A 20,332-nucleotide genomic window follows, 5' to 3' on the forward strand; every position below is an offset into this window, starting at 1 on the left:
ACAAGTTTCTAGGAAGTTCCAAACTTTCCCACATTTTCCTGTCTTCTTCTGAGCCCTCCAAACTGTTCCAACCTCTACCTGTTACCCAGTTCCTAAGTCACTTCCAAATTTTCAGGTATCTTTTCAGCAATGCCCCACATTACTGGTACCAATTTATGGTATTAGTTTGTTTTCAGGGTACTGATAAAGACACACCCAAGACTGGGCAATTTAAAAAAGAAAGAGGTTTAATGGACTCACAGCTCCACATGGCTGGGGAAGCCTCACAGTCATGGTGGAAGGCAAGGAGGAACATTAGTCACATCTTATGTGGATGGTGGCACGCAAAAAGAGAGAGGCTATGCAGGCAAACTCCCATTTTTTAAAACCATCAGATCTCATGAGACTCATTCACTATCATGAAACAGCGCAGGAAAGACCTGCCCCCCATAATTCAATTACCTCCCACCGGGTTCCTCCCATGACACATGGGAATTGTGGGAGTTACAATTCAGGATGAGATTTGGGTGGGGACACAGCCAAACCATATCATCAACAGACACATATTACTGACCACACAGATTTAAACTGATGTAATTTTCTGTATTAAAAAAAAAAATTTAAAGCCCAATCTCTACTCCTTTTCATCTCTTCCTCTCCAGAACCAGCCACCAAAGTCTATACAACCATTTGTATACTTTCACTACACATGTTAGTATTCATATAACATTGCTTTATGTGTTTTTAATTCTTACTGAAATAGAATCATGGATGTATCATGTCATAACCTGTTTTTTTCCACTCAGCAGTATGTTTGGAGGTTTATCCATGTTAACAGATTATAAATCTAGTTCATTATACTGAATGAATGAAAATGAATTTTTCATCTGTTAGACTACTGTGGACAACAATATTGTTTCCACCTTTTCATATAATAGTGCTGTGATATATACCCTTGTATGATTCTTCTTGTGCATGTGTGGAGTTCCGTAGGATATCTATGTAGAGTTAAAAATACTGGTAGTAATGTGCTCCCTTTGATTCTCAATAGAGAGTTATTGATTTATTCTCCACACTGACTTGCTGTTTATATTCCTACCAGCATAGTGATAGAGTTCATATTTTCTTTTCTTTTTTTTTTTTTTAAGACAGGGTCTTGCTCTGTCACCCAAGCTGGAGTGCAGTGGTGTGAACATGGCTCACTGCAGCCTCAATCTCCTAGGTTCAAGTGATCCTCCTGTTTCAGCCTCCCAAGTTGTTGGGACTACAGGCACACATCATCACATCCAGCTAATTTTAAAAAATATTTTCTAGAGTTGGGGTCTTCCTTGCTGCTCAGCCTGGTCTTGAACTCCTGGGCTCAAGCAATCTTCCTGCCTCAGCCTCCCAAAGTGCTGGGATTACAGGGATGAGTCAGAGCGCCTGGCCTGAGCTACTCTTCATATGTTCATTGGACATACGAGTCCTAACTTCTGTGATTGCTTTTGCATATCCATTGTCCATTTTTTTGTGTTCTTAGTGATTTTCGGCTTTTTTTGTATTCTGGATGTTAATCTTCTAATAGTTACATGCATTGTCATTATCTTTCAGTAGATTGTCTTTAAACTTTGTGTATGATGTCTTGTGTTGAACAAGAGCTTGCCGGTTTTTTTTTTTTTTTTAACTATTTTTTTTTTTTTTGGAGACAGAGTCTCGCCCTGTCGCCCAGGCTGGAATGCAGTGGTGCCATCTCGGCTCACTGCAACCTCTGCCTCCCGGGTTCAAGCGATTCTCCTGCCCCAGCCTCCCAAGCAGCTGGGACTACAGGCATGCGCCACTACGCCCAGCTAACTTTTGTATTTTTAGTAGAGACGGGGTTTCACTATATTGGTCAGGCTGGTCTCGAACTCTTGACCTCGTGATCCGCCTGCCTCGGCCTCCCAAAGTGCTGGGATTACAGATGTGAGCCACCGCGCCCAGCCAAGAGCTTGCTGTTTTAATCTAGTGAAAATTTATCTCTCTTTTCCTATTGAAGCTTGTGGTTTTAGGGCCTGTTTAACAAAGTCTTCTACGCCCCAAGATCACAAACATGTTCTTTCATATTCTCTTGTAAAGATTTACATTTTTTCTCTTCACATTTAAGCTTTTCTTTAATATATTTTATTTGAAGTTTGACATAGGTAAACTTTCAGTCTTTGTCTCAAAATGTATTTTGCCTCATTCTAGAATGATAATTCAGCCAGGTTGACAGTTACTTTGTCCTAGGTTGACAGCTCCTTGAAGATCTCATTTGTGCCTTCTGACTTTCCATATTGAGAAATTTATTATTGACATACTTGTTTTATTAGAGGTCATCTTTTTTCTCTAGTTGCCTTTAAGATTCTTCTTTTTGGCCCTGGTGTTTTACTATTTTAACTACAATGCTTTTAGATAAGAGTTTATTTTTATTTAGTCTGTTCAAGGCTCTCTGTTCTTGAAACAAGATTTATATTTTTGCTCAATTTTGGAAAATTCTAAGTTTTGCCTTTCCTCCAATCTCTCTATTCTCTCCTTCTAAAGCTCCTGTCAGAAATGTGTTCAATCATTGCAGTATAGCCTCTGGCTCTCTTAAAATTCCTTCCTATTTTCTGTCATATATATGACACACATATGTATATACATATACACACATATATGTATATACATACATATACATATATACACACATATATACGTATATACACACATACACATATATACACATGTGTATATACACACATACACACACTTTTTTTAAACCTCACCTCTACAGTAGGGGGTACATCTCTTTATAGATGATGGATTTTGTGATAATTTTCTCAGTCATATATTCTAAGTCTCTTCAGACTATGTCAAATTTGCTGCTTAATTTGTCCAGAACAATCTGCATTTAATGACTTTTTTGGTTGTTTGGTGGAAGTCCCTTATGATTCCTCAAAGTACGGTATTCTTTCCCTTTGATTTCAATTTCTTTTTTTAATCACTAATCATTTTAAACACATTATGGTAAAATATCTTTCAGATTGCTGCATTATCTCACTTTCTTACGGTATTCTCTCATTTGATGTGATGAGTACTCCTCCTTGTGGTAGAGTGTTCCTCTGTGTTATTTATTTATTTATTCATTCATTCTTACTAATTATTTGTTATCAGACTTTCTTCTTTTAACGTACTTGTGGGAATCTCTTTGGCCTGACTGGTAGGTAGGTAGGTAGACAGACACACAGATTAGAGACTGACTGTCATGTTAATTTCTTGGCTAGACCTGCTCCACAATGCAAATTAGTATAAACTCAGACTCAAAACCTGCTTAAGATGTAGGGTTGATTGAGGTTTCTCATGCAAGACCTCTTATTTCTATATGTAACTGGAAAAAGAAGCTTCCTAGTCCTTTCTCCGACTTGAGATTTTCCTGGTCTACTTTTCCCCAGAGGTACAAGCTTTCAAGGGCCCGTGTCTATTCTGGAGTATCTACCAATGCACAGCCTCTCATGGAGCCCTTATAAATTCTAAGCCCCTGGACACCTAATTCTTTCCCTTCTCCCTGCTCCTGAAATTTCTCTATTTAAAAAAGAAATTATGGTTAGCATAAACTCCAAGACAAAGTATAATTTTAAACAGTGTACTAAAGCATACATATTGAGCTTCTGAGCATAAATAGAATGTTGAAAGTTAATAATAAATTTAAAGTGGAAAATGACCATTCTATCAAAGCATGGCTGGGTTACATGGCCAACAATGTTTACTCTTTTTTTCCAAATGTTGCTTTTTTTAAACACGTATCTTTCCTTTCATTTGGGTCTGTTTGGAAAGGAATAGGAGGTGAGAAGAATATCATCAACTCCTCCTAAGGGCAAGACCAAGACATTTTCATCTTTATATCCCCTGACTCACAAAGTAAACATTCCACTTCAGCATTGACAACACTGAGCTCTAAATGACTGAGCATGGTCTCCAGCTTGGCTAACATGTTAGCACAGTCACAAGGGGCAAGTCAGTGACAGCTTCACTATCCCTTTTCCCATTCAGGGGCTACAGCCCATGGCTGTGGTAACTTTGTGACAGGCAGAAACCTAAATCCAATACTTGTAACCTGGCAACAATGGGGCAGAGTGTCATACCAGCTCTAAAGGATGTATTTCTTTCTTCTCTACAGCTTTACAATATAAAGCAGTGAAAAACAACTCTTTGCATAAGCATACATCATCACCATTAGAGACAAAACCAAAAGCCAGATCAACACAGTCTCAGAGGCTGCCAGTTTCTCTTAGTATAACATCTAAAATGTTAATGTGACCCGTAAGGCACAGCCAGCCACACCTATCTCTCGGGCCTCATCTCTGTCACTCTCCTCTGCCATCTGCCTCTATGTTGTAGCCACGGTGCTCCTAGTCAGCTTCCGAAATTCCTCACGCTCTCCCCCACCAAAAGAGGAACAGTATTTCTGTCAAAAATGCTCTCCACACCCAGCCCTGAGCTCTGTTAACTCCAACTGACACTTCCAGTCTCTCTTCCAACGCTGCTTCCTGGGAGCTCTCTCTGACACCGCAGTGTAGGTCAGATTTCTTGGTAAAAGACTATCATGGAACTAGGTTCCTTCCTTCGGTTCCCGTAATTAGATTTTCATTGGGATAATTAGTTGATTAATGTGTATCCCCCATCTAGATTAGAAGCTCTATGAGAACAGAGACCATGTCTATGTGGGGATGCTATTCACTGCCTCATTCAATGAATTTAAACTGAGCAGATGTACAGAAGAATTGAAACCAGAAAATTTAAACCAGAATAAGAATTTTACTCAGTCATCCATTTCCAATTTAAATAGTATATTTGTCTTTGGCCTGCAGGTGACTGGGGAAAAAAATTAAAAAAATTTTTTTTTAAATGTGTGGGTTATAGAGTAAAATGGAAAGAAACTGAGGGTCTGTCAATGTAGCAGCTGTTGACCAGACATCTGTCAAGAATGATACAAACAGGGTGGCCAGGGGTGGTGGTTCATGCCCGTAATCCCAGCGCTTTGGGAGGCCAAGGTGGAAGGGAGGATTGCCTTAGCCCAGGAGTTTGAGACCTGCCTGGGCAACATGGCAAAACCCCGTCTCTACCAAAAATACAAAATTAGCTGGTGTGGTGGTACACACCTGTGATCCCAGCGACTTAGGAGGCAGGTGGGGAGGATCGTTTGAGTCCAGGAGGCAGAGGTTGCAGTGAGCCAAGATGGCGCCACTGCACTCCAGCCTGGGCGACAGAGGGAGACCCTTTCTCCAAACAAACAAACAAACAAACAAAAAACAAAAAAGAATGATAGAACAGGGTTTGGCTGGGCTGAAAGAGTGGAGAAAGTTGAAAACATTCTTAGAATAGGGGAGTTGATTTTTTAAGTTAAAGAAGAAAAAGAGGAAAAAGAAAGTTTGAAACAAATGCCAGGATTTGTATTCAAATGGGACAAGGTATCCATGAGAACTCAATAAAGAGTCCACTGAGGTCAGTCAGCACATTAGCCTATTAAAGGCTTTAAAAGGTCACACAGTAAAGAAAACCTATTTGAATTTGTTTAACCCTACATTCCTCAAACTTTTTTGGATCTGAATTTTCCACTCATATAACACATTTTGTAAAATGAAATAGTAAAGTTCTGAGCATCAGACTGAAGATAGATAGGATGCCTTCAAGACTACTCTGGGCAACATAGTAAGACTGGGTCTCTACAAAAAAAAAATACAAAAATTAGCTGGGCATTGTGGTACATGCCTGGAGTTCTAGCTACTCAGGAAGCTAAGGCAGGAGGATGGCTTAGGGTTAGGAACTCAAGGCTGCAGTGAGCTATGACTGCACTATCACTACACTCCAGCCTGGGTGACAGAGCCAGACCCTGTTTCTAAAATTCATAAAAAATAAATAAAGGATGCCTAGGTTCTAGTCTTAGCTCTGCTGGACTTCAATTCCCTCACCTGAAATACAAGGGTTAGGCTAGACAATTTCTAAGGTCTTTTTAGCCTGAGATTTTACAACTTTGGAGCATGTTCTCAAATGCATGTTGTTTATTATACATGGAAACAAACAAACAAACATGCACAATGTAAGTTGTTTATCCCATTAAGGAATAAATTTTGGATTGTGAAAATACCTCTGCAGTAAGATGCAAGATTTACATACTGGCCAGAAAGGGCAAAGTAGGACACTGTAGTTGACACACGGCCCAACTATGTGCTCTGTTACAACTTTTTTTCTACCGAGTTAACAGGATAAACAACATCAGAAATAGACATAATTCACCCCAGGATTGAAAACCCTCCAGTAAGCAGTTTCCTTCTCATTCAAGTTCTGACTTCAGGCTTTGTTCCAGCTCAGTCACCCACAGGTAGAGCTTTGCACATTTTGCCTGCATGTGATCATCTACCTTCCAAGATTTATCTACAAATGCCTTCTTAAACATCAAATTAGAAATGTTCAGAAACTTCTGAAAAGAACAAAATCAACTCAGAAATGCTAACAATTATGCCAATGATAAGGAAATCAAAGAAGTAATTACAGACAAAAGGTTTTCAGATTTTAAAAAGCAATTATGTCATGTAGGTTGCTATTTTGGAAGGATGGGGCAAGAAAGATCATTCGATACCAGATAAGCTGTAATGTTGCATTATGATTTTTTAGAAAAAAATAATATAGAAATGTATGAGTTTCCCTGTTTTTCCTCTTTATCATTTCCCTTTATGGGAACATAAAATCCTAAGAGATGTGACAGTCTTCACTTTTTACCATATCTTAATCTGTTGCTTCACTTAATCTACATAGGAAAGAGGAGACGGAAGGTACTTCTGCCTACTCATATGTAAAAATTCAGAAATACGCATCTATAAAAATATGCAGTATGGTATTGAATCATAAGCACAAATACCTGTCATACTGAATTTTGCAACTTCTTTTGTTTCTAGGTCTGCCTGAACATTTCCAGTATTAAAGAAAAGGTCAACCAAAGGTCCAGATCTACAAAATCACCTGCATTTCATCTGAAATGAAATTCTTGGCAATGGATTCAAATATATACATGCTATGATGGCAATTTTTGGAAATTGCCATCACATTTTCAACAAAACTCTAAGATTAATGACATTTATTAAAGAAACAATAGAAGAAATAAAAACTTGCTAAAAATTCTTCTGGAGTCTATTCAAAATAATCTGATAAAAGCCTCTCTGGATTTCAAAAAGGCATATGAAGTGAGTATTAATTAGCTATTTAATTAGTGTTAGATTTTAAGCTGTGACAACTATATCCTCATGTTCCAGCAGAATGACTAGCACAAAACAGGTCTCAAGTAATGTTTTTAATGACTAAAGTGCTTATTTTCACTATCACAATGATTTTATATCAAATTTATAATTCAGTAAACTGTGCCTTTATGTGTCCTATGTATTCATCATATTGAGAATCCAGCTTAAGTCCTTAACACAGTTATGTCATTTGTCACATTATACATGTACTTTATTCATCTAAGCATAAATCTGATCTCTTTTGCTAGTTGCTGTTCAACCTTAAAACTGCTCTTGACCTTAATAGACTAATGTTATATAATATTACATACTCTAATATTACATACAAGTAAATACAGCCAGTACTCAGAGAAAATAAGTCACGCAGATACAGAAAAATAGCCATGTTACAAAAGAATAAAGAAAAGGTTACTAGAGAATAAAAACTAGTTATCTGTATCCAGACTTATGAAAATTATTTGAGGACTTCAATTCCTCCATTTGCCTTGAAAAAAACATTTAAATGAAGTATCATAAACTATCAATAACCCTTAAATTTGTATCATAAACTATCAACAACTCTTATCATCCAAGATTAAGTAAAAGCTTTTTTTTTTTTTTTGAGACAAGGGTCTTGCTCTGTCACCCAGGCTTGAGTGCAGTGGCACAATCTCGGCTCACTACATTCTCAACCTCCTGGGCTCAAGCAATTCTCCCACCTCAACCTCCCAAGTAGCTGGGACTATAGGCATGTGCCACCCACCTCTGGCTAACTTTTGTATTTTTCTTTGTAGAGACTGGGTTTTACCACATTGCCCAGGCTGGTCTTGAACTCCTGGGCTCAAGCAATCTATCCACCTCGGCCTCCCCAACTGCTGAGATTACGGCTGTGAGCCACTGCACCCAGCCAAAAACAATTCTTATTTTTAGATTATGATTTTCTATTGAGTTTTGAGGGTTCACAGTCAAAATGGATCTGGGAAGTTAGTTTAAAAGTTGTTAGGCAAGTAACTCCCTTTAGCAAGCTCATGTGTTAGGACTGTGCCCTCTTGTACAACCTATCTCATAGAAAGCACTCAGGTATTTTTCCTTCCTTTTTGACTTTATCATTTTATTTATTTAGAGACAGGGTGTTGCTCTGTTGCCCAGGCTGAAGTACAGTGACACAATCATGGCTCACTGCAACCTCAACCTTTGGGGCTCATGCAATCCTCCCACCTCAGCCTCTCAAATAATTGGGAACACAGGTGCAAGCCACCATGCCCAGCTAATTTTTAAATTTTTTGTAGAGATGGGATCTCCCTATGTTGCCCAGACTGATCTCAAACTCCTGGGCTCAAGTGATATTCCCACGTCAGCCCACCAAAATGCCGAGATTACTGGTTTGAGCCACTAACTCCTGCCTAACTACTGCTATTTAAATACTGTTTTAAAAGTTTCTTTCACACATACAACATCAAGAACATCACTCACCGATCTCTTAATCCTCTAAGACATATTTTCTTTTTAAAAGACTTAGAGAAACCCCGTCTTCTACTAAAAATACAAAATTAGCCAGGCGTAGTAGAGCATGCCTATCATCCCAGCTACTCGGGAGGCTGAGGCGGGAGAATCGCTTGAACCCAGGAGGCGGAGGTTGCGGTAAGCCAAGATCACGCCATTGCACTTCAGTCGGGGCAAAAAGAGTGAAAGTCCGTCTCAAAAAAAAAAAAAAGATTAGAGATAGGGTCTCACTCTGTCGCCGAGGGTGGAGTACAGTGGCACAATCACAGCTCTCTGTAACCTCAAATTCCTAGGCTCAAGTGATCCCCCATCTCAGCCTCCCAAGGAGCTGGGCTAACAGACGTGCACTATCATGCTCGGTTATTAATATTATTATTTTTTGGTAGACAGGGGTCTTGCTATGTTGCCCAGCCTGGTCTCAAGGGATCCTCCAAGGCCTCTCAAAGTGCTAGGATTACAGATGTGAGCCACCATGCCCGGCCTGACACATTTCCTTAGCAATATCTAACACTGTGGGATTTGTTTAAAAAACTTTCCTCACAGAGAGACGCTCCATAGGCATTTCACATTGTTTTACATATTTTTAGAAAATCCTGCCTGGTTCCTTTAATCTTCCATGCATTTCTGTTCTAGGGAGACAACAAAAGTGCATGTTCTCTTTATTCATGTTGATTACATACTCCCTAAAAACCTGATGGGAACTCATACCTGAATGTTCTAACCTTCACTATTGTCCCACTGGACCCTGACTGTGAGAAGCTGCGTGCCAGGGAGATCCTCTCAAATATAGTTGACTGGATCTCTCTTTGTGCGATTCCCATTTCAATCTGTAACCTATGAAAAAGCACTTTAGGAGCCACAAGAAATGTATCCATGTGATTGTTTACAGTGAAAACAAGAAAACATTCTTCTTTCTTCTCCCCAGGGAAAACTAGGAGCCTAAATGTTGCTATCCTCACACTAAGTGATCTAACAACAGAGGGTTAACACAAGAAGAAAAAGATAAGAAACTATCCTTTCCAACAGTCTCTGATTTCATTATGAAATCAACCCCCCAAAAATTGGGATTTTGGATTTTTTTCCTGAGAAAATAGGGAATGCACATTTTCTTTTCTTTCGCCTTTCTAATTTGCCTTTGGGCTCTTGACCCAAGAAACGGCATCTGATTACCTATCAGAGAGAATAACAAACCTAAATTGATGACTGACATTTTAACAGACTGAACAGCAATATTTCACCACTGAAATCCTGGACAATTTTCTAAGAGCTCTTTTTACAAGTAGGCTTCATAAATAGCCAGGACATTGAGGATTTAATTATGAAATCAGAATGCTTGATTCACGACCCTCTTTTCAGAGCCAAATACCTCTTCATTCTCAGACTCACTGTCTTGAAAGTGCAATCACAAGCACTTACCTTGTTTATTTCCCAGTCTTCCTCCAACTTTTCCACTGCAGCTGATTCCTGAGTAGACTCCTGCACATCAGAAGTGGCCTGCTTCTCTCTGCCTGGTAGAGTAAACTTTTCTTTCTTCTCTGTTGAGCGTTTTGATTTGAGAATGCTATTGAGACAACATTCCATCTCCTGCTTAGCAGATTCAAGTCTGTTTTCCAAATCTTTTTGTTTACACTTAAGTGATTTTATATCATCTTTAATAATCTTCTGCCCCACTGAAGATGTATTTTGCTTGACGGATTTTGCTAAAGCTAAAATCTTCTTTAATGTGCCATCTTGTAAACTGAGTCTATTCTCTAGTTCCTATGAGTGGAGAAAAGATTGTTATATCTCCATTCAATTGCCACAAAAGTTAATTGACTTTTGTAAATCACAGAGTACTCTTGCTTCACCAGTGGAAATATTTAAAAACTTAACAACTTGTGTCACACAGAAGAAACTTGAGCAAAATGTAAACCCATGTTGCATCTTGGATCAAATTCTCAAATAGGTATTTTAAGATACTAAAATGTTTGCAACAAGTAATTTAGAAAAATTTCACAGCACGGTTCTTACAACACAGGAGGCAATCAATAGATATTCCTTGAATACATATGTTTTGTTCAAGATACGTCTTTGTCATACAATCAAAACACTGAATAATAGGTGCCTATTATGTGAAAAGTATTAAAAAGAATAATCATTTAGAATGTACCCACATGAATCTAATGCTAATATTTAAAATTCAGAGCAAAACTTTGTGTTGATGAGAAATTCATCTAGTGTACTATCTTAAATATAGCAGAAAATCAATATTTAATAAATGCGTAAACAAATATGACTAATTTTAAAACTCTAGACTCAAAAGGAATTTGATGTACTGCAGCAGCTACTTTGAACTAGAATAAGTCCAGGTGAACGATGTACAATTTATCAGTCGTAGTTATCCTAATGGGTTACACAAGAAGCATTCACTCAATCATTCATTCATCCAACTAACAGCCAAGTACTAGGATAGATTTTGAAGTTACATAAAGGAGTAACATACAGGCCTTTCAAGGTCCTACAGTCTAGTGGGTAAAACTGTCTCTGAGGGCCCACCAAGTGAGGGTCAATTCAAATTATAAATGGATTTGTCCACTAAAGAAAGACATCCTCATTTATTATGACTGGTCAGAGCTTTAATTACCTAAGAGTCATCGGAATACCAGTGGAATTTCTGACAGAGGACACTGATTAATTATGTTGTAATTAACATTGATTTTTTTTTTTAAATGTCTATCATGTCTGGACACTGTTTAGTACCTGCAGTTTCTGCAATTTTTCCTCAACCGCTATTTGATTCACAGGCTTATCAGAAAAACTGACAAATTCCTTGGAGAAATTATCCAATGTAGTATTCAGGTCTGTGACGCAAACCTGGTATGAATCATGTTCTCGAACGTGACCTTCCAAGTTTTGCACAGAACCCTAAAAATAAAGCCACAGACAATTTACAAACTATTTCTCTCTGATTTTTTTCACTCACAACATAATTAAATGACTAATAAATAGCTGTTTACAAGTTTCATCTTGAAACAGGAATAGGGCTATAAATTAGAGTTATGATTTTAGAGTTTGAGATATTTCATGCAAAGTCTCCATCTCCCCCCGGCCAAAAATGACTCTTATTGAAAACAATTTGTTTTTTCCATACTTCTTTGCCTTCATTTCCCCTTCATGAAGACAATTTATTTGTCAAGATGTTTATAAAATGAAATACCTACAAATTATATCATTAAATCCTAAACATTCATGATAAAGTAGCTTCCTTAATTATCCTTTGCAATAAAACCAACTACCAATTTCCACACTTGGAAATGAGGCCATATGAGATCAAACTAACCTCAGATTCATGTCTTAAAAATCAAACTCCAAACTTGTGTGCTAGGAAAATGTAATCCTAACTCAAAAGTAAAACTACCTTTAGTTTCTCTCCCTGGGATAGGAAAATACAATGACCACAGCTGATCAAAAAGCAGCAACTACTAAACAATTTACAGAAGAACAGGTCTATCTTAACCCCTGCCCAACTTTTGCTATCTGGACAAGCAGGATTTCTTACCCAGGCAATCTTTACATGGCATCTGGCTTTCAGTGTATGAAAAATTATAAACAGTTCTATTAAAAGAATATACTCCCTCAGGACAAGCTGACATTTTACCTCGTAATTATTCTTACTATTATTTTTTGAGACGGAGTCTTGCTCTGTCACCAGGCTGGAGTGCAGCAGTATAATCTTGGCTCACTGCAACCTCCACCTTCCTGGGTTCAAGTGATTCTCCTGCCTCAGCCTCCCGAGTAGCTGGGACTACAGGCACCCGCCACCATGCCCAGTTAATTTTTGTATTTTTAGTAGAGACGGGGTTTCACCATGTTGGCCAGGATGGTCTCGATCTCCTGCCCTCGTGATCCACCTGCCTCGGCCTCCCAAAGTGCTGGAATTACAGGCGTGAGCCACCGCGCCCAGCCTACCTTGTAATTATTTTACTGAAGATCAGACAGGAAGAGCTGAGGGAGAGGCACTGATAAGAAGGTGGATATAAGACAACTGACATAAACTACTAACAACAGATGACGGATGGATGGATAATACTGACACTGTTACCTTCATAGAGATGCCTGAAAAATCTTAACCCATTCTACCCCTAGAGAGGGGAATTTTGATGAGAGAATATAATATCATCATCAACGAATACAATAGCAAAATGAGCTGGATTTATTCCTCCATCCTTGAGAGTTAGGATTTTCATCTAAAAATGATAAATTAGGAGCTGGGCGCGGTGGCTTATGCAGGTAATCCGAGCTATTCCAGAGTCTGAGGCAGGAGGATTATATGAGGCCAGGAGGTCTAGACCAGCTTGGGCAACAAAGCGAGACCCCATTTCTACAAAAATAAAAAAATTAGCTGGGTGTGCTGGCGCATGCCTGTAGTCCTAGCTACTAGATAGGCTGATGTGGGAGGATCGCTTGAGCCTAGGAGTTTGAGGCTGCAGTGAACTATGATTGCAACACTGTACTCTAGCTTGGGTGACAGAGCAAGACACTGTCTCTAAAGACAAACAAAAAAATAAATAAACAAGATCAATTAAATTAGAAAGCTCTCAGTTTACCAAGAGAACAACAGGCCAGGTGTGGCTCACATCTGTAGTCCCAGCACTTTGGGAAGCCAAAGATTTCAAGACCAGCCTGGGCAAAATGGCAAAACCCCATCTCTAAAAAAATACAAAAATGAGCCAGGTGTAGCGGTGCATGCCTGTAGCCCCAACTACTCGGGAGGCTGAGGCAGGAGGATCACCTGAGTCCACAAAGGTTGATGCTGCAGTGAGCTGAGATCATGCCACTGCATTCCAGTCTGGGCAAAGAGAGAGACCCTGTCTCAAAAAATAAAATAAAATAAAATAAAATAAAACAAAATGAACAACAACAGAAAGTTCCACATATGTCTTGCATACTTATGTGTAATTAGAACAATCATTTAAAGCATTATTTTGACCACCTCACCTGCAGTTGTTGAAGAAGACTTTCATGTAGATGCTTTATTTCCAGCCAAGGCTCTTCACTGAAGCTGGGATTTTTAGTGCACTCCAAGAGGTAATTTCCTTGAGATTTTAACTCCTTTAGCAAGGATGTCAAATCTTGTGCTTTCTTGAGGAATTTCTTATAAATCTTTAACTGAGCTTTCTTCTCCTGCAGACCATGTTGTAGAGCAAAACCTGCTTCCTGTTTCTTCTTTAGTTCTATGAGCATTAATCTCAGATCTTCCTTACTTTGTAAATATTTCTCTCCTTCTAGTAGAAGCTTTTCTTGATGGCTAAATTTCACAAAATATTTTATAAATGAAATGATATTTAGCAAAATGGACTAGCATTTTGCATATTATGTAACATACATCTTAATAAACATTAAAATAACACTAATATACACTGTTTCCAGACACTCTTGATATTAGAACATTCTAAATAACACTGTTTAGCTCAGAAACCAAGACAGAAAGTATTGGAGTATTACTAAAAAATAATTGTTTTCTGTTACATAATTTGACCAGAGAATATTTAATAATTTAGATTTCAAACAAGTCCCAACAGTTTCTATTAATTATATTTTCCCATATTTTACTTCTTCACAAAGTAAAATAAACATTCAGTATATTAACCAACTAACTAGTTTATGCTTTCTATAGCTTAAAATTAAGATCTGATTGGCTCTTCAGACAAAACATAAAATTCACATTTCTAAATACTAAAATGTACCATTGTAGACATGATATGAATTAAGAATTTTCACTAGAATTACATTCGTTGGATTCAGCCAACATTTATCAATGTTCACATATTTAAGAATTTCTTAAAATAAATATTTAAGAGCATTAATTATTCTACAGTGATACCACGCAGATAATGAGGTTGTCTGGTTCTGGTTTCTGTCTCTGACACTGTGGATGTCCCTGACATTACTGACTTTCTTTATATCCAAACCCAGGAGGCAGACAAAACATACTCGTTATGGCTTCACTGGGCAATGGGAAATGATGCAAGTGGTGCAGGCATGCCCTTTACCTTAGGTAGGTACTAGCTAAATGGAGTGTGTTGTCCCACTGGTTGCTGATATCAGTGAGGGTCTTCTGAACCAGCGGGGCCTCGCTGCTCTCAGCCTGCTTCATGATGGTCTCTATTCTGGCATCCCCTTCAGGCTTCAGCAAGATGATTTCCTGAATTAAATAAAAGAGATTTCATAATGTCATTTGCATTACTTAGAGATACTACATGGTATCTCTTTATTTGTAAGCTTCATATAGAGATTCTATCTGTAGTGTATATTTCAACATAATCTTTTCATTTTTATATGTACCCAAAAGACAAAGATATCTCTCTTCACATTATATACAGTTAGTTCTCCATAAATATTTGTCAGTTTGAGCTGACTGCATTCCTGTCCTTCTCTAGATTTTCAATACTTCCTTTATGCCCCCAAAACCCCGGCAAAACCTCTTCCTATCCACTCTATTATTTATGGATGAAGAGTTATGATAACAATCTGATAAGACATTTTTATAACCTAAGCATTGACTTATGACTTCCCATAGGAAAATGCAGTGTCCCTCATGCCAACTCTTGTTTCTCTACCATGACATAATTAATTCTCATTCTCACTTTCTCTGGGAAACCGTCTGGATATGATCCCAGATGACTCTGATTATTTACTAAGTCTCACCAACCTTAAGAGCTCAAAATTTTTGACCATTTCTTCCTCTAAGAATGCTTCAACGAATGTGATTTCAATTCTCCTAGAGTTCTTTTGAAGCACAAGTGCTTCTGTCCCCTGTATTTTTATCTAGTGATTGAATTTTTTAATTTACTATAATTAAATTTTAATTTTTAAAATTGTTTATTGAATCTCCCCTTAGATAAAAAGGGAGCCCAAGGGAGCCTGAGACTTCCTTGCTTCCCCGCCCACTATCTAATAACCTTTTATGAACCATATCCACTCTGAAGAATTCCCCTGCCTCGACATTGCTGATGCTTCTGCTACACTGACATATGTTCTTTTGACATCCCAGCAAACTCCCCTCCACTAGCAGCTCTGATCCATTGTCTTTATCTCAATTCTTCTGCACTCAGTGAAGATGGACAATAGGCACTGCTCTCTCTAAGACAGGACATGCTTTCTCTCTTTCATTTGCATCGAAACAATTTTAGATTCGTCACAACCCTTCTTTTTTGTAAGCTCAGTGATCTGAATTTCTTCAACCATTCCACAGTGATCTGATTTTCCATTAAGAAGCATTTAGATTTCCTCTAAATCTTTTCAAAACTAGAGTTCACTCAGATTTCTGAAATTTAGTTTCCATAGTTATACCTTGATTTTTTGGATTCTTTCCTCAAGTGGCATTTTGCCTTCGGATGAATTCAAAACCATAAGGGACTCTTTAATCTCGTTTATCCAATGAATTACATCATGTGCAAGATCATTAAAGCTCTGGTCCTCTGTGGGTGGTAACTTATCCTCTTCCTCGATTTCACTTAGTTGTCTCAGTAATGTCTGGTATCTATCCATCAAACATGTTGACTCCATTATTATATCTTCTTCTTCAGTAAACCCATATTCCTTCAAAGAGTTGTTCAACTGGGCCACAGATTCAAACTGTTCGCTGTAAATTCCAAATACCATTTAAAGTTTATAGGAGTAACCACACCATGGAAGAAACCATATTCCCAGGTAATATATTTCATACAAGATCAGCTATACCTCTTTCTAGCTAAAGCTTGGCAGAACAGCTCAGTTTTCTCCCCTGATTCTTCCATTCCTTTCCATTTCTCTTCTTGATTAGTCATCCACTTACTCAGGTTTCTGTGGTCATCCTGGAGTCTAAAAGAGCATTACCCACGTTTAAATACAAAATTAGCAAAAAGTGTTTATACCAAAGAAAAGGATGGCACAAACGTTGTGACTCAACCAGGTTTTTATAATATATGTTTGTTACAATTTAGAGAGAATTTAATTTGTAATATAACAAAATCTAAATAACAGCCTATATGATAGCGGGGTTCTATAGTATTAAAGAAAACCACACGAATGTCTCATAGAGAACAGGAAACAAACAGAAAACTTTTTTCAGACTATCCCATGAATCTTTGCTACATTAAATAATGTGAAGATTTTCCCCAAATTTTTATATTTCTAGCACCAAACCTGGATTGAAAAGTATGCCTTTTGTGTGTGAAATTTGTGTGTACTGCATATCCCAGTGCTCTCTGTGCTGAGGCAGAGTACAAGTAAAGATACAGTTAGAAAACATGTTATTTAGATATCACCTTTATTTCCTACCTCAGTAACTGCTGCAAGGAGTCTTCAAGCTCCTTTGCTCGAGCCTGGCATATGGACTCCATTTTTTCTAATTCGAATTCCTGACCCACGAGCCAACTGGTTAGCTCCTTCACACGTGCTTTGGGCAGATGCTTCTTCACATGCTTCAGTACACTGTCCACCTGCTTTATTTTACTGTTTCTTCCTTCAAGAGTCAAGAAATCCTTCAGAAAGACAAAAAGTCCATTACAATCTCCAGGTAAGTCTGAATGTGGACTCTGCCACCCTCACAACACTTTTCCAAACCAGTACACAGACATTCCACCTTCTTAAGATCCTATACAAAAGAAGGGTGATGGAGATGTGGCTCTCTCCAATGGCAGATGATTTATAATAGTTCTAGAACGCACATGTACATTTACATTTACTTCTGACTTCCAAGGAATTATATCAAGCAAAGTAACACAGAGCCACTGGGAAGATCAGCAGGAGCAAGACCAGTTACATTTTCCTATCCTGGCTGTGTCCAACTTCTCCACAGACTATTCTGTATTTAACGTTGCCCAAATTAGAATTCTATCTCAATGTTTATGTTTCAAGGTTTGGGTATCAATTGTTAAGGCCCATGCAATGGGGAAAATTAAAGGCAAACAAGCAAACAAAAAAAAGATGGGACTTCAAATTGTTAAAAGAGAAGAGAGGTGATTCTATCAGTAAAGAATGGTACATCAAAGCAAGGAATTAAACAGGGAACATTTAGTGCCATTGATAAGCTTAAGAACATAACTTATCTTCAAAACATTAAAGTGATCAAGATTTTAGGGTACCATAGGCCTTTCATACGCCCCCATGAACTCTGCCTTTCATTTCAGGATATCCTCCACCACGTTCCAACCAGAAATGTACTGAAGTTCAGTGGCAATTTTTAAAAGAAATATAACGGGGAAAAGATGTATAAACAAGTCAAAATTCCTCTTTCAAGAAAGGGGATTTTAAAGTCCAAATTAGGTCTTTATTTTTTATCAAACATGATTTGGACACAACTGAATTCACCAGTGGACACTAAATTAAACAGTATCTTAGAATATATGTAAAAGTAGAGATTCTGTAAGCCATTTGTACACATATCCAATAAATAGTCTTAAATATTTGGGAAAAGGCCAAGTTATTTGGGAATATTATCTCTTACGTGAAAATATTAGTGAGTCAAAGTACTTATTACTCTGTTTCTTTTTTATTTGAGACAGGGTCTCACTCTGTCACCCAGGCTAGAGTGCTGGAGTGTAGTGGCATGATCTCAGCTCACTACACCCTCCTCCTCCCAGGCTCAAGCAATCCTCTTACCTGGGACTACAGGTACTTGCTGCCACCCCCAGCTAATTTTTGTATTTCTTGTAGAGACAAGGTTTCACCATAAACTTAGTGAACCTTTCGCCAAGGTTCGAGACCCAGGCTGGTCTCGAACTCTTGAGCTCAAGTGATCCATCCACCTCAGCCTCCCGAAATGCTAGGATTACAGGTGTGAGCTACTGCACTCAGCCTCCCTATTTATTAGAGTTCTATGCCTCCAGTATTTTAGTATTGGAAATTTTTATAAAAAATGTACATATATCTCTTACAGAAAGTTTTTGTAGCTTTTGTTCCACACTCTTTTTTGTTTCTGATGATTCAAAACACTCCTTAAGGTTCATTTTAATGTTGTTGAACCAATCATTAAAGTTCTTGCATTGATCTGCAGGGGGGGAAAAAAGCTCTATTCATTCAAGGAAGACTTCATATATCTTGTTAAAGTGAGAGATTTTGAAACTTGTTTCCCATGCCATAGATACACATTATCGTGAAAGTGGTAATAAACTCTGAAACCTTTCACCAAGGTTTCAGACCCAGGCTGGTCTCAAACTCTTGAGCTCAAGCGATGCACCCGCCTCAGCCTCCCAAAGTGCTAGAATTACAGGCGTGAGCTACCGCGCCCAGCCTCCCTGTTTATTTAGATACAGTTCTACACCTCCAGTATTTTTACTACAATTAATCAAATAATTGTAGTGTATTTTCTATACCAAACGTCCAAGCATACAGGATACTCAAAGACACTGCCCGGACAGCTTGTGCACCAGTATTTCCCCAGACTCACCAACCACAGTGAGCAGGTCAAACACTAGGACCTTGGTGACTTACCTTCAAGAAAGAAAGAAAGATTTGGAGCTTGCAAGAACTAGATGTTATTTATGTCAAGCATAAATCAGTCTTTGCTCCCAAAAGATTTAACTGATCATTATTTCCTTAAACGTAGTCTGTGCAAACCATCTCCAAGTCAGGCTTAGATTAGCCTTTGTGTTCATAGTACTACATTCATACTTCAAGAGTCCCAGAAACAAAATAAGAGAAATGTTGCACTCACCATTCAATAACTTAGAAAAGTGATCTTGTAAAACACTTTTTTTGGTATTAAATAAATCACTGACACTTTCGTATTGCTTTTTCAATTCAGAGAGTTCAGGAGTCAGACAACCTATTTGATTCTCAAGTAATATCATACTGTGTTTTTGCTGTAGAATTTGCTGTTGTATCTCCTAAAGGTATAAATAAACAACAACCATTAAATCTTAAAACAGGCTCAAATTACACAAAGCATATTAGATCTCAATGGTTTGTAAAAATCTCAATGACTCTCAGTTGAGTGGATTCACTTTCTCTTTGCTAGTAAATGTATGATACGATGCAAGTTAATATCAATTAATTATCATCCACAAGGCAATTCAAAGATGAAAATGTTAAATATACAAAAGTGGTTTTTCTGAGTTTTCTTCTTCAATTTTTTTTTTCTATTTTTATTAACTCTTAAGAGCTCAAGACAACTGTAAATAGTGTGAAAATATATCTGAACCACAGAAGACAAGCAGCTGGGTAGCACCTCTAGTTTAGTGAAGATCTCCAAGCTGTCAGAAGGAGACAGGGCTTTTAAGAGGGATTCAGTCATCCCGATCTGGGTCTTGGCTTGGTCGAGATCCTCCCTTAGCTCAGCAGTGCTGCCACTGAGTGCATGGCAGTTGGATTCTCCTGTTAAACACTTCTGTACATGTTCCATCTTGTTCAAAATAGAGGACTCCATGACCTGAAATCATGAAACATATGAAGTAGTATAATGGTCATTATTTAACTACATTTAAGACAACTGTATTGCTAGAGAATTGGTTGAGATTACTTCATTTCAATGTGAAATGCATTCTTCTCACTGTTCTACATTTTTCTATGTCACTGATACAATTTGAATTTTGCCTTCAAAGGATAAAGCATAACATAAAAAACTGAGATGGATATTCTGA

At 38.0% G+C, this 20,332-nt stretch overlaps 1 protein-coding gene across 1 annotated transcript in view; it reads right to left on the reverse strand.

The window, feature by feature from the left end:
- Positions 1-20,332, reverse strand: part of SYNE2 (spectrin repeat containing nuclear envelope protein 2) — a 377,154-nt gene that overhangs the window by 184,836 nt on the left and 171,986 nt on the right. Inside the window, 10 exon segments of the mRNA XM_050797880.1 lie at positions 10,146-10,487; positions 11,469-11,633; positions 13,707-14,016; positions 14,762-14,913; positions 16,062-16,353; positions 16,452-16,571; positions 17,031-17,233; positions 18,629-18,741; positions 19,408-19,579; positions 19,921-20,121. Coding sequence (XP_050653837.1) covers positions 10,146-10,487; positions 11,469-11,633; positions 13,707-14,016; positions 14,762-14,913; positions 16,062-16,353; positions 16,452-16,571; positions 17,031-17,233; positions 18,629-18,741; positions 19,408-19,579; positions 19,921-20,121 — 2,070 coding nt within the window.

Source organism: Macaca thibetana, chromosome 7 (assembly GCF_024542745.1).
Source record: "Macaca thibetana thibetana isolate TM-01 chromosome 7, ASM2454274v1, whole genome shotgun sequence".
Classification (NCBI taxonomy): domain Eukaryota; kingdom Metazoa; phylum Chordata; class Mammalia; order Primates; family Cercopithecidae; genus Macaca; species Macaca thibetana.